Source organism: Mytilus galloprovincialis, chromosome 2 (assembly GCF_965363235.1).
Source record: "Mytilus galloprovincialis chromosome 2, xbMytGall1.hap1.1, whole genome shotgun sequence".
Taxonomy (NCBI): Eukaryota; Metazoa; Mollusca; class Bivalvia; order Mytilida; family Mytilidae; genus Mytilus; species Mytilus galloprovincialis.
In genome coordinates, this window is record NC_134839.1 from 107,498,598 (window position 1) to 107,514,625 (window position 16,028).

Consider the following 16,028-nt stretch of genomic DNA (forward strand, 5'->3'; position numbering starts at 1 on the left):
GTTGCTGTAGACATACCATAATACTGCATGTCGGATACTAGACGAACAAAACACTCTCACTACATGTACATAATGCAGCCACAATGCAACACTGTGAATAATCAAAACAGTTTCTAAAAATTCAATCTTGGTATCTATGATGTGTTTATCTACCCCCGAACAATTAAAGATTAAATAAAATTATCTACCTGACAACATTGCTATAATTGAAGATCATAACATTTTCAAACAGAGACTCTGATCTAGTTTCCATTCAGCAATGACCAGAGACATAAGAACACAACTATATTTCATTCATCATATTTTTAATCTGCGCCGAACACTATGTAAATACACAATGTTAAGTAGATGATATAACATCACTGTGATGGATAAGTTATCCTTTATTTATTAATGGTACAAGAAGAAGCGTCCATGTAAAGGTAAGTTCGTTTGGCCACACTATCAGAGACTACACGTATAAGAAAAAACTTCATCTATTGCACGGTTTACATGTCTGTAGTATGACAGGTTTCATCCGACACTAGTTTATTTTAAATTTGAGCTCTTAACCGACTTGGAAAAGAATGTCTACTTATTAATTGAAATTGGGCTTTGTACTAGCGATGCTTATTTTTAAGTCCATTGTTTGGGATTTTGTGAATTTGTTTGTTGTTTTGGGACTTATTTCAGATCTGATCAGATTTAAACAAAACTTATCACTGACACTCGAACCAAAGGCAAAACCAATTATCTAGTTGAAGATCATTGAAAACAAAACAAAAACTCTAAAAGCTCTTCCTTCTGAAAAATAAAGCTTAAAATAGTTGACTTCACCACTACTTCCGCCGGATAAGTATTCCACAGGGAAGGTTTAACTGTCTTTCCTATCAGGGTTCATCTGCCCTTGTCCTCAGTTTCATGGTTCACTACTTGTCAAGCTTAATGTATCGACATTATGTCTCTCATACGTCATAAGCATTGGGGCAAATACATTCGGTATTCATTGGTCAACATTTTGTAAGCATTAGGTCAACTATGTCTGGTGAGTGACGTTTTTTAATGTGCATAAACCCATCTGACAGGGTTTATTTTACCTTTACCTTATTTTCATGGATCTTGACAATGTTCCATTTTTTGTGATATCTGTATTAAAAATTTTCAATAAAACTCAATCATGCTCATTTTAGCAAGCGATATATCTTGGGGTGTGAACTCTGAGTATGTCATAAAATGAAATTACGTGATAACAATTGTATGCTTATGATAACAGCAGTAATATTTACAATCCAATAGTTGACCTAGCTTTTGACCAAACTACTAAAACAATACATGATGAATCAGTATTATCAATACAGATAAAAAGATGAGAATAGAAGTATTTTAAGAAACTATCGTAAACAGGTATGAATCTTTTTCACAGTCTGAATAACAGCTTGGAGTATTTCTAGTGAAGGTAAATCTAGAGTGCTTTTGACGACGGCAATTTTGAAGTGTTGATTTCATTTTATGGATGTGCAATTCGTGTTAGAGAGACTCAAATCATCTCTTCCTGTTGACAATGCGAACCCTACATATTGAACCGGTCATTTTTAAAAGCTGTTTATCATTTTATACTTGTAATATCCACATTTAGTAGATATTTTATTTTGATTTTTTGTACAATTCTAAGAAATGCCTTTTCAATATTTCAATGTTTATAAAACCTCCCACAGGTCAATTTGACTTTAGAAGGATTTGACTTTCTTTGAGGCTCTATTTGGTCATATAACTCTTCAAATAATTCGTTTCATACACACTAACCGCTTCAAAATTTGGCTTTGAGCCTTCCAGATGAGGGTAAATCCATAAAATCACTTCGGTCGCATGCAATCTATAACGCTTTGTTTTGATTACGTAAAACAATGTATTTACAATACTACTATTGCCTGTATTTCAAAATTAAAGGTTAAACAAGGATAGAGGTAAAGATATGACGAACTCGTAGCTTATAAATATGACATGCGACAGTTACTGCTGTTAAATTAAACAAGGTCAACACATTTGGCTTATAATTTTAATGAAGCAAATAAAACAAAACCGAACAACAAAGAAGATCGGATATTCCAGAATTGTAACGAAGTGCTATGTAAACAAAAGTAATACCACAGACAAATCTTTTAACTCATAATTATACATGTATATGACCAAAATCGTTCACGAAGTTTGATTATTATTTATCTTTCAGAACATGAAATAATATGGCAACAAAAACGTCAGTGGTAAGTCTTTCTTGTTTCGATAAAACAGCATAAAATGCATCGTATAAACAGAGCTAACAAATAGATGAGACCAGATAACATAATAACTATAGGACACCGAACAGCCCTCACAAATAAAAAAAACCCATACCACAGTCAACTACAAAAGGACCCGAAATGACAAATGTCCTTAAATCCACAAAATTGAAAAGTTTAAAAAGTGATATAGCTATCATACTTCAGGTCTTTTTTTTCGGCTACATACTCGGCTTTCACATATTTGGTTTTGGGCGTTAGAGATAACGGTAAATCCAGAAAAGTGCTTCGGACGCATGAACGTTATAAAGAGTGTTTTCATTTTTTAAAAGACAGAGACTCAATTGTTTTTGAAATCTTGGATATTCAAAACCAACTAGCATACAAAACCAAAAAATAAATAAAATTAAACACCCAAAATACCTAATATATTGCCTAATGCCATTCAAAATACCTACACAATTCTAATTATACATTCGAAGATTGAAGGTGCTGATCTTGTGGGGCAAATCATAGAATATGATGGACAAATAAAGCAAAAGGTGATACAAATCTATGATCATATAAAGAAGTTCATAGAAAGCAAGGAGTTCATTGGAACAGACGTAGAAGATGAAATTAAGACAGAATTCGGTGACATATTGGATAATATTGAAAAACATAAGGAGAAAGTAATGGTAGATGAATGTCCTATAGTTATAGCAGGTAATTGATGATTTATGTTTAGATAGACTCAATATATAAAAAAGAAGATGTGGTATGATTGCCAATGAGACAACTATCCACAAAAGACCAAAATGACACAGACATTAACAACTATAGGTCACCGTACGTCCTTCAACAATGAGCAAAGCCCATACCGCATAGTCAGCTATAATAGGCCCCGATAAGACAATGTAAAACAATTCAAACGAGAAAACTAACGGCCTTATTTAAGTAAAAAAATGAACGAAAAACAAATATGTATAACATAAACAAACGACAACCACTGAATTACAGGCTCCTGACTTGGGACAGGCACATACATATATAATGTGGCGGGGTTAAACATGTCAAGGTTATTATAATGGATAGGAATGATTCAACGGTAGATATTGAACACAATACTCCCGAAATGTGACTTTTTGCAATTTGGTATCAGAATATAAAGATTAAGCTGATCAGGTCAATTTGACTAGAGTTCTCGAGATAGACGAGGAGAGTTGGTGGTTGGTGACATCTTTAGTAATTTCTGATTCCTCCTTTTCAACTTCCGAAGCAAGGTTGTCGGCTGACTCCTTTTATGCCTCTTTATGCATGATATATTTTAAAGAATAATAATAATTGCTTTAAACTGCTTAGGTGAGACGTCTGCAGGAAAAAGTAGTTTTATCAATCTGCTTTTGGGAAAGGATATCTTACCATCACAGTTACTGTCATGTACAACAACAATCTGCCGACTGAGGAACAGTGACACAGTTGGCATTGCTGTAACGGATGAAGACGATAAAAAGATAAACATTGATGTCAATTATGTTGATGACAAGGACTTTAGATTACAGCTGAAGAAATACGTCAGTCGGACATCAGATCAAGAAAACTACAAATATGTCGATATCAGTTTGCCTTTACCTTTATTGAAAGTAAGATTGTATACTGTTGGAAGTCAGGTTATTTAATGACAACTCTATGTTACTGTTATCAATTCGTCTGTGTCTACAGTAATAAATAATTCAGTCTTTTTAAGTTAAACAATATCATTTTCACAAAGTTGTAACTATAGATATAACTGTAAAAAGACCTATCAAAGTACTTTAAACATTATTAGAAATATTTCACTTATTAACTTTCAAACTTACAAATTTTCGACTGCCATGAATCTGCCCTTTAGATGTATCTAATCAAGGAAAAGGGACTCTCAAATGTTTTTTATCTACTCCTGCAGAGTCATACATTAATCATAGATACACCTGGGATTGGTACTAGTCCAGAATTGAATAATCGGCTACTAGACTTTTTACCAAATGCAATGGCGTTCATTTACATAATCAACAGTAGTAATGCAGGTGGCTTGCAGGGAGATCGGGTAAGATTAGCCACTTGTATTTAGAGAAAAAGGAAATAAAAAAAAACACCGAACTCCAAGGAAATTCAATGTCCCTTAACAGATGGCAAACTCAAAAACTGAAACACATCAAACGAATGGAAAACAACTGTCATATTCCTGACTTGGTACAGGCATTTCCTTATATAGAAAATATTTGATTAAGTCTGGTGTTATAGCTAGCTTAACCCCTTACTTGCATAACAGTCGGATGAAATAGAGAATGAAGGATATAAATAATGCAGGAAGCTACCGTGATAAGATGACGAGGAAATATGGTAATATCACGAAGGCTTGCATACAGTTGGTAAGATGGAGGTGGCTTACAGTGGAAATCTGTTAAGTTGTAGAAAATCGACAGGTTAAGCGAAACTCGTTTTGCACGGTTCCCATATTGTGAATCCTGACAATTAAATATTTCATAAGTGGTCAAATAGCAAATCAGGCAACGACTATACTGGTATAAAATTTAGGACCGCACCATGTCGGTAGTGAGTTCAGGTATGATTTGCATCGAGACAGTTATCCACCAGACTTACAAAGATGGTTATAAACAGAACTGAGCGCTTATAATCGGATAAAGATCTCTATAAGCAACAACACTCGTTCATGGTGTAGACTTATAGAGAGATTTGACACTGAAAAACATTTCACACATCTTGTCAGTTTTGAACAGCGGTATCTTACTGTTGCCTTTATTTGTTAATTTGTTTATGCTGGGTTTTTTTCTTTTTTTATGGACATTTAAAATGACAACTAAGGTATGTCTGTGTTTGATACGTATCGTGTGTGAAATTTGTATGTATAAGTTAGCTTATAATTTTGCATTAATATCGTTTATATATTTTTAAAAAGCTTTTAAAAATCTTCGAAAGCCAAAATGATAGAGTGAAACGTACACGGATGCAAGAGTTTGACACCAAAACCACCATATTTGTATGCAACAAATGGGAGCAAGTACCAGAAGAAGAAGAAGAGGATGTCATGAACTTTATTTGTTCTGTCTTAAAGGATAGTTGGCCAAATTTAAATGTTGAAGGACAAATATACAAGCTCAGTGTGAAAAAGGTAATTTACTTCAATTGAAAACGGCTTTTTAGTTATCAAATGTTCATTCAAATACTGTTAATGTATAGTTAGTAGATAAATCTCTCTCGAGACTTGTTCAAAACAGATATTAACAAGATGTTATTTTCAAAATACATCATACAACATTAACTGTTCAGTTTTTGTTGAATATATATACTTTAGATATTTTTGCAAAAATTTACTATAAAAAGACATCTAAATTACTATGTTATGGGATAATTCCTGACTCACGGTGGTATGCATAAGTAATAAATGACAGAAATTGTTCACACTTTGCCAAATGTAGTATATATTGTGATATGCTTAAAACTATAGTGAACTTGATAATTCACTGAGCTTTTCTTCAAGCTACAGGTTGTGAAAAAAATGACTAATTTTGTATGGATTGTACACACAAAATGACATAAGGTGAATAGAATGTGAACTTAATGATAGAATTGATAAATAAAATACAAGAAGTTAGCTCCCAGAAAATGCTTTTAGAATATCAATAGAAAAAATAGGGTCGCCGTACGTTTTTTCTGCTAAAACATTAAATTGCATGTAGATTTCTTTTAGACATGATACTATTTAAGAGTTACCTCCCTTAATACGACTCTAATAAATATTTGAAAGTCAAGCTGTCATTTGTTTAAAAATTCTTTAGTATGAAATGAAATTCTCATTTTCGTTTTTAATTTTTGCATACAACTTTATTTTGCTGATATTATTTATTCATCCATTCAATTATTATAGTAATTCTATTTTTTGCTTACCTGGCCCGAAGGTCCAAGTGAGCTATTTTCATCACTTGGTGTCCGTCGTCCGTGGTTCGTCGCCCGTCATCCGTCGTCCGCCAACTTTTACAAAAATCTTATCCTCCCAGACATCGCTAAAAATAGAATATAGGTAAAAATGTTCATCAGGTCATGATCTATTTGTCCTGAAATTTTCAGACAAATCAGGCAACCCGTTGTTTGGTTGGTATCCTTGAATTGTTAATTTTAAGGACATTTTGCAGTTTTTGGTTATTAACTTCAATATTATAATAGATGGAGATAAACTGTAAATAAGGCCGTTAGTTTTCTTGTTTGGATTGTTTTACATTGTCATTTCGGGGCCTTTTGTAGCTGACTATGCGGTATGGGCTTTGCTTATTGTTGAAGGCCGTACGGTGACCTATAGTTGTTAATTCCTGTGTCATTTTGGTCTATTGTTGAGAGTTTTCTCATTGGTAATCATACCACGTCTTGTTTTATATGTACAGCAAAGTAAGATCTACAAATAAGTCAACATGACCAATATAGCCAATTGAGCCCTTGAGGAGTTATTGTCCTTTATAGTCATTTTTAAACAATTTTCGTGAATTCCAGGGGAAATAGTTGTCTTGTCTTTTCCCGGTTACCTCAGAAAATCTTCCGAATTTGAGAAAGTCACGAATTTTAAGCTTGCTCATCTGTCATTTATTTCATTTTGTCCATTCTGTACAGTAGGTGTTATATTCGACCTCATCAGTCCCATCTGAATTATTTTAGTACTTGGATTTTTTTTTATACAGGAAAGAGATAGAAAACGGGAAGGGTTGGAGTTTACAGAAAACTTCAAACGTTTGATGTCTGGAATAGAAAAGTTAATACCTGCCAGTCTAGAAACAAGAATAACAAGGCATACAAGGTAATTTACAATGGTACAACAGAAGACAGAAAGAAACAAGTTTTCAGCTTATTGATTCGTTGAGGTCTCGCTCCTTTTTAGGTCTTGTGATAACGTTAGCTTTGCTTTCAACTTTGTTTTGTATCATAATCAATCAAATTAAGGTCATCACTCAAGAAATTTTACGGTCGCCATGATGAGCTGATTTTCCATCATCAGTGTGTCAGACATTATATCTGATATTCTTCTTCAGTCATTATGACCAGATATGTAAACATTATTCATTTTTTGTTTTAATATTGAGGCTGCTTCATAAAGTACATTCATACCGGTTTGTTCGTTGGTTTTATTGGAGCTACGTGTACTTAAGTCGGTTTTTATCTCAATACTTTCTATTTCTGCATTTAAGTTATTCGCTGTCTTAACAGCGTCTTCAATGGAAATATCGCTAGCAAAAACAATATTAGATTTACTGTGTCCTTGTTGAGCAAAAAATACAATGCCATCCCTTTTGTTCCTTTCAAGTTGGAGGAATTACAGTATGTCTTACTTATTATCAGGTAAAAAAAATGATACATTGTCAAAAGTGATAACAATACAAGAGACTTTCTGTCACGATAATTTTAACTACTCCTAAATGCCAAATTATACGCAGATTGATCAGTGGATTTTGGTCTATATGCCAAGTATGTGGTCAGACATGATGCGTGATACACTGCATTATTGAGCAAATTATCGTGCTCTATTCGATTAGTCATTTTATCGTCGCATGTTGTTAAAGCAGCATCTTTAAAATTGACTAACCTAGCAGATGAAATTGTATGTTATTTTGTCACCCATTATGAGACATTTTTTTGCAATACACTTTGATGTATCGTGATTATTATTTTCAGGCACCAAACAATTAGATAAATCGGAATTTATATCTGGTGTTTCCTTTTCAGTTTAAGAACATGATACTGATTTTACATTCTGCTTACTTGTGTAGCTTTTATAACATGACCTATGATACCTAAATACTGTAATTTACTCAAATAACTGAAAAAATCATCACGTCTCTTTTCTGCAGCAATTATCAGATTCTGTTGATGTTTTATCAACAGGAGGATCGCAGATAATACATTTGTCAACACAAACTTCCACTTTCCTTTTTTGGCATCTAGCGGGACTAGATTGTTCAATTGTCCATTTGATTGAATAAAAAACAAATCAAACACACCTGAAAACCAAACGAACCCTACAATGAAATTCACTATCCCAGTTAAATTCAACAAAAACGAATAAACAACAATCCAAACAAAACAAATTAATCACAAGGCTTCGGAAATTATAAAATGAACAAGAAATAGGCTTGAAGATGACTACAAATGCCCCTTGCTAAATCGCTAAATGTGACTATAACTAGAAACCACAACAATGTCGGTAAATCTGTGACGAATACTCGGACTTGAAATCGGAATAAAAAGCAGACATTTAGCTAAATATTTATCTTATTAGGAATTAACTCCAAAAAGCAAATCGGGTCGATTGAAGTGTTATACGGCGGCTTTACTGTTGTGCCTTTAAAATACTCCTATACTGCACGTGCAAATTATGGTAGATGAAAAACGACGATTTTTCAGTGTTATTTTCAACCATTTTCGTATGCATTTAGCATTATATTTAGGACTATTTGGAAATGCCCTTACATTGTATGAAGTTCAAGAATATCTGTATTTACCAATTACATTCACGAATTATTTTTTAGAACGGGTTTGTTGTGAAATTTGACTACCTAATCAGCAGTGGGGTATTCGATGCAAGTTGGGTAACGTCAGTTAAGGCTATTTTTAACGACATTTGTACCACATTTAATATTTATAACGACAAACATTTTTCTAAAGCTGAATAATCGAAAGACAATTTAAGACCTTAAAATTCCATGAGGTATTTAGGTAATTTAAAATCGTTAACCAAGCGACTTTTTCAACATTCGCCGCTCCACTAATATGTTCGAGCGTTTGTCAGGCTTTATGGACTTCTCGTTGTTGAACTATGAGTTCGATATTTTGGTTCATATTGTTTTCCCATGGAATCAAACCATGATTTCATAGTAAAAAAGAACATGTTAATTTGTATATGTACTTGTCGTTTTATTTCAATATTTGCAATACAGGTGGCAATCTATGATAATGCAGAAGATATTAAGTAGAACTATATCTCGGATACGTTTATCGAAAAAGACTAATGATGAAAAGCAGGCAATTAAAGCACGCATCGAAAACCAAGTGAAAAATGTGAAACCACAGCTTAAACAGGCAAGTATAATCATTGACTTTGAATAGTTTACAAGTTAATGTTAGTGTTGAGTAAGTTTCAAAGGAACCACGTTTAATACGTCATTGACTTTGAATAGTTTAGAAGTTAATGTTAGTGTTTAGTAAGTTTCAAAGGAACCACTTTTAATACGTCATGGCATTTGGTAAGTAGGTAAAAGTAGCTTTAATATTTAGTTGCCCATGCAAACTCAGTCGTGGTTCATTCATTGACTTTGAATATTTTGCATAGTTTACATTTGTAAATATGGCAATGTTATTTTTAATCATTTTCATTAAAAAATCAAAATTTATTCCTTTATTAGTAATAAGGATTTTTCTTTATGGCATGATTCTACCTTTACCTTATGAATTTTGGTTAAAAAAAATCTGTAAATGAATGGATCTGATGTAGAGGCTTGTTTGTTTTACTGGTTTGGTAGTGAACATTATGTACTAACACATGAAGCCACAAGTAGTTTACTGATGTTATATTTGAAAAAACAAAATTAGAGACTAGTTCATCGATGTTCATTTTTGTTTAAATTGATATAAAATTACAAATAAAGGTAAAACCAAAATCTGAGTGAGTCATTCAACAACCTTGAACTTCAACAAGGACGAGACAGGGTGCATCGACAGGGTATGAATATTAAACTATTTACGCAACATTCAACACATGAATTAAGACTCAAGTCGATACTCTACCACATAGAATATGAAAATTTGGGAGTTCAGATCGGACAATTTATGGGGGGTTTCTTATGAACTAAGACATAGAAAAGTCTCTCTTTAGTTGAGACCAACACATATCGTATAGAGAAACATTTAGTATTTATGTCAAATATATCAATGTCATTATTAAAGTTTGCTATTTTTTAATTATTCTACCATTAAGACGGTTTTAGTCAAGGTTATACACAATGTGGAGACTAAGAATGGCGTAACAATCATGTAGATATTCATCATATTTTAGATAAAAAGATCCGTTATTGAACAGGCCAGTGAGAAATGCGCATCAATATCGAAAGAGTTGTACAGATACTTGAATAAAAAAGAAACAACGGACCGTATGTTCAAATTTTCTGTCCACGAATATCCAACTGGAAGATATCAATGGTTTATTAAAGAGAAAGCCAAAGATCTTATTCTTGGTAGGATTAACGCTGAAATCCGTGAATGGTGTAGAATGAACATGGTAGAAAACATAAATGTAGAACTGAAAGCAATTTTACAGGAAAGCTTTAGTACTTTTCATTCAGAAATGGAAGAAGGGAGAAAAGAGTTAAGTGAATTTGAAATATCTCTTGATAAGAGATACTCCTTTGACAAATGTACTCGGGATAGAAATTTTCTTGACGATTTTGAGGATACTGTTTTATCTTGGCCCATCTTGCCAATAGCTTTCCCATTGTCTTTCGTTATAACAGCAGTTCTTTCGCCTCTTTTGATACCATTGGTAATAAAAGATGTTATTGATAAGCTTGATCGGCATGGGTACAACGAAAATAAACAGGAACAAATGCAGAAATGGTGCTTAGAATTTCTTAAAGAATACAACCAACAAAGTATACAGAAGCTGATAGAAGAAACTTATCTTGATGATTTTATTACAAGAGTTAAGCATTTAACAGATTATGTTATACCGAAACGAATTGAAGCTGATGAAAAATATATTCATCACATCATAGAAGACCTGCGTAACTCTAGTCTAATCAGTCGGCAATACAGGCCATTAGAAAACAGGTGCATGTTCATACTGGGAATGATAATGTTGTTAGATATGGATTTAGAGTTTTCCGGTTTCAAGCATTCGGACGAATATATCGGAACTCATAATACTGCAGATACAGAAATTGGTAGAGGAGCGTTTTCAGATGTTTACTCAACAGAAATTCTCATAGCAAACAAACATAAGAAGGCAGCCGTTAAAACTTTTAGGCAACCGTTAGAGGGAAACGAAGAAAGTTACATTCAGCTAGCAGAAGTTCATAATTTAAGGTAATTACTATGATTAAAGGGAGATGTGAAGGATATAATACAACAAACGAATATATACTAGTAGTCTACAGTCATAAACAGTTCAAAAAACGGTCGTCTAACAAAACTAAACAAAATGACTATGATACATAAATAAACAAAGGACTACTAGCAGTTACTGACATGCCAGCTCCATACCTCAATTAAACTGATTGAAAGATTATTTCTTCATCATATACATATCAAGTATAATCCCTTCCGTTAGGGGTTTAATGTTATATCATCATAAAATATATGAGAAGAACATAACCCGTAGCATGCTAACAACTGGTTTTAGAATAAATGTGTTTATTTCCAATGCAAAGACCCTATAAATGAATCAATAGGGTAGAAAATGATATTTTTGTGCTTTATAAAGAATATTACCGTAAAAAATTGGATATGAAATACTTGAACGTATAATATATCTGCATTTTTCTTGCCATTAACTTCGCGTTGTTCAAGTTACTCGTCGTTTTTCTTCCGAATCGGTAGAACTGCGCCATCTAATTTTATTTTTTATTTTATCTTATTTATTGTACAGAACCTCGCACTTTCTTTACAGCCTTTATAACATTTGACGATCACATGCAATTCACCCTGCACTCACAGTATTTTGCTTTGAATAACATTCTAGCATGAATACTATATCGAATTAAACAATTATGCATAAATGGTTTTAATGATATAGAAAACATAGCTTATGATATGATATCAGTGACTAACGACTTATTCCACAATGTTTAACATTTTACCTTTTACACCTGTTTGTTTTAATCACGCGTTGAAATTAAGATTACGGAATTATTTACGACTGTCATAGTGAAAGGATTATGTAACTATAAAACCAGGTATAATCCAACATTTTCTACATAAAAATCATGTCTGTTCCAAGCTAGGAATATGACAGTTATTCTCCGTTTGTATGATGTGATTGATCTTTTGATTTTGCTACGTGTTAAGGAAATTTCCGTATAGAATATTTCATTGGAGTTCGGTATTTTTGTTATTTTACTTTTTCTCAAATTAAATTTCAGTACCAGATCTTTCAACCTTTTTGGTAAATGCTACATTTGTATAAATAAATGGTAAGAAATGGCTGATTGAATCATGTTGCTATTCGTTTGTTTCTCTGTCCTCTATTTTCTCCCATTCATCTGTTTATTTATTCTAACCCTGTCGTGTCGTCATTTTAATGTTATAATTAACACTGCTATTAAAGCGGGAGGTTTGGCATGCCACAAAACCAGGTCCAACCCACCATTTTTTTTAATAAAATGCCCTGTACCAAGTCAGGAAAATGGCCATTGTTACATTATACTAGTAGTTCGTTTCTGTGTGTGTTACATTTCGGTGTTGTGTCGTAGATCTCTTATATTTGATACGTTTCCCTCAGTTTTAGTTTGTAACCCGGATTTGTTTTTTCTCTATCGATTGGTATATTTTGAACAGCGGTATACTACTGTTGCCTTTTGTTAACTTCAACCTGTAAAAAAGCATGGTTTTCAGGTAAAAATAGGGAAAAAAAATATGCAAATAAATTAATTAATTGAATTACATTGTACTATATCTTTTTTAGACGGTTTTGCCATACAAACATCGTAGAACTGTATGGTATATCATACAAATTTGACAAAGAAGGGACAAAATATCTTCAGATTTTTATGGAGCTATGTGACTACAGCTTAGATGACATTATTTTTAACGACGCAAATCGTAGCTGGAAGCCGTGCTGTATGTTTGAAAATTTAGAAGAATGCCAAGAAGCATTCAATTTTTTCATCACGATATTATTAGACATATGTCGTGGCCTTTTGTATATTCATAACAAAGGATTTGTACATCGTGATTTGAAACTATCCAATATTCTGGTAAGCTTATGCGATTATCATTTAACCAAATCATTAATTTTGCATAGCAAATGCAAATGCGTGAATACGCCAAATCGAGAGAAGCCTGTATAAATTGAAACAGTATTGTTCATGTAATGTCACATTTGGGCAATTTATTTACATGAAGCAAATATTTAAAAAGACATTTTGTATTTAGCTTAACCTTAAAAAATGAAAATTCTAAACGAATAGTCCGTAAGCAAATGGCAAAATCAAAGACTGAGACACATCAAATGAATGGATAACAACTGCTATTTTGCTGAATTGATACAGACGTTTTCTTTTGAAGAAAATGATGGTTATGTAGATAATGGTTGATTAAACCTGGTTTTATAGCTAGCTTAGCCTTATAAATTGATTCCTGATTATGGACGATATGTGGTGTGCCACAAAATCATGTGACATAGACAACTATTTAATGCATCTATTGAGCATTTTGTATTTTTATTTTTCGCTTCAAACCAAATATTGGAAAACTTTGAATATGAAACGTTAAAGAAAAGGCCACCGAACCTTAAGAAATATTGTTACAGAAAATTATTAAAAATTGACGTCTGGAACCGAAGAAGCATCGTATCATTTGTTGCTAATTACACTTACAAATTTAACATCAATTTGATATCAACTTTCTATCTAAAAAAATAAAAATTATTAGTTTTTTTTATTTTACAGATAAAAGATGGGAGAGTAAAGATAGCTGATATGGGCGTTGCCAAGGAGGTTTCATATATCTTAGGCACATTGACTGGTACACTAACTACCATAGCACCTGAAGTATATCGCGGAAAGCTTTACGGAACTGAGGCTGACATATACAGTCTAGGAATCATAATGTGGGAAATGTGGTATTGTGAGGCAGCTTATTCCACAATGGAATATAACTATTTAAATATGCACGAGTTTGCTGATTGCATAAAAGAAGGCAAACGCCCGACTTTCAACACTAGCTTTGCGCCTCCATCTGAATTGAAAAATATGATTGAAACATGTTGGAGTCCAAATCCAAGTGTTAGACCTTCAGCAGAAAACGTTTTTGTGGAACTTTCTTCGTTGGTGAGATTATGATAAAGTTTCTTGCATGCTTAATTATTTCTGTAATGCAGAATTACTTTATATAGACTTAATGTAACATTTGAAATTTTATTGTAAAACTCCAAAAACTAATATAATACCTTCTTTTAAATATGATGTTATCCAATGTATTAGTATTATACGAATAAGGTCTGTCCTTATTATTTCATTTTCACTTTCTTTTATGAAAATCTTAATATATTTTCCAAACAATACGGCTTTTAGTAGTAATGTAATTTCAAATGAAGATCATTGTCATAGAAAATATATCGGACATTTTTAAAACTAATCTAAGTTGTATGCTATTTTTTCTTTAAATTAATTACTTGTATCTTACACGTCGAATTCCTTTACTACATTTAAGTAAGCAATGTATTTTGATTTTCACCTAGAATTCGACATAGATGATCGTTTGTGAGTTATATTTTAGGAAGAAAGAAATTACTTCAATTTTCAAAACTGTGAAATTGTTTTACTTCAAATTGTGAATTTTAATTTGTTCGTAGCTATGCTTCAGTTGCCATTATAAACAATGTGTACTTTCCTTATTTTGGACAATATCCAAAAGTTACAATGTCCTGTAAAAATTTCGTTGGTAGATTGTTACTTCTTATAATTGAAATTAATATGTTGTTCTTTTATTTGGCTTCTGTTGTTTAGTCTGTTTTTGGTGGTGTCTTTTTGGCGTGGCTCTGTGCTTACACATCCCGTCATTGTGTTATTGTTCTATGATAGTTTTTTGTATTCTTGTCTTTCGTTTTTGCTAATGTGCTTTGTCTATATGCTTTTTGTGTTTCTTTTTAAACATATGATGTGGCTCTGTACTGACATGTATACATCCCGTCATTGTGTTATTGTTCTATGATAATGTAAGGATTATATTTCAATTTGCTGGTGTGCTGTGTCTGTATAAATAAAGGCAACAATAGTATACCGCTGTTCAAAACTCATAAATCCATGGACAAAAAACAAAATCGGGGTAACAAACTAAAACCGAGGGAAACGCATTAAATATAAGAGAAGAACAACGACACAACGCTAAAATGTAACACACACACAGAAACGGACCAAGCATCAGACAAAATCCCACGAGAATAACAAATATAACATCAAAACCAAATACATGAATTTGGGATAGACAAGTACCGTGACACGTCTTATCGCAATGTGAAATTACACTAAAAAATAAGAGAAAACAAACGACGCTACGTTAAAATGTAACACACACAGAAACAAACAATAATATAACAATGGCCATATTTCTGACTTGGTACAGGACATTTTTAAAGGAAAAAATGGTGGGTTGAACCTGGTTTTGTGGCATGCCAAGCCTCGCACTTTAATGGCTATGTTAAATATAACATTGAAATGACAACATAATATTACAGGACTACAATACAAATGAATAGGAGAACGTATTAGACAAAGAAACACATGATTAATGGATAACAAAAAACATCAGGTTTAAAATTCAATACGCCAAAAACGCGCCTCGTCCACACAAGACTCACCAGTGACGCCCAGATATAAAAGATCGAAAGTGAAAAAAAGTACAAAGTTGTACAGCACTGAAGATCAAAAGTTGAAAAAGGTTGTGTCAAATACGGCTATGTTTTTATGCTTGGGATAAGAACATCCTTATTATTTAGAACAATTAATGCTATTGCAAACAGTACATTTTATCAAATGAATA

The 16,028-nt window shown here is 32.7% G+C and overlaps 2 protein-coding genes across 2 annotated transcripts; both read left to right on the forward strand.

Annotated features, from left to right (window-relative positions):
• The first annotated feature begins 224 nt into the window (after positions 1–224).
• On the forward strand, positions 225–9,383 carry LOC143062599 (uncharacterized protein in xynA 3'region-like). Its single transcript, XM_076234264.1, has 8 exons — positions 225–422; positions 2,207–2,240; positions 2,738–2,960; positions 3,597–3,877; positions 4,180–4,320; positions 5,194–5,406; positions 6,965–7,080; positions 9,215–9,383. The coding sequence occupies exons 2-8, from the start codon at positions 2,220–2,222 to the stop codon at positions 9,381–9,383; spliced, it is 1,164 nt and encodes a 387-aa protein (XP_076090379.1). The 5' UTR covers positions 225–422; positions 2,207–2,219.
• A 950-nt stretch (positions 9,384–10,333) lies between these two features.
• LOC143065300 (uncharacterized) lies at positions 10,334–15,374 on the forward strand. Its single transcript, XM_076238803.1, has 3 exons — positions 10,334–11,354; positions 12,952–13,243; positions 13,937–15,374. The coding sequence occupies exons 1-3, from the start codon at positions 10,426–10,428 to the stop codon at positions 14,327–14,329; spliced, it is 1,614 nt and encodes a 537-aa protein (XP_076094918.1). The 5' UTR covers positions 10,334–10,425; the 3' UTR covers positions 14,330–15,374.
• The last annotated feature ends 654 nt before the right edge of the window (positions 15,375–16,028 follow it).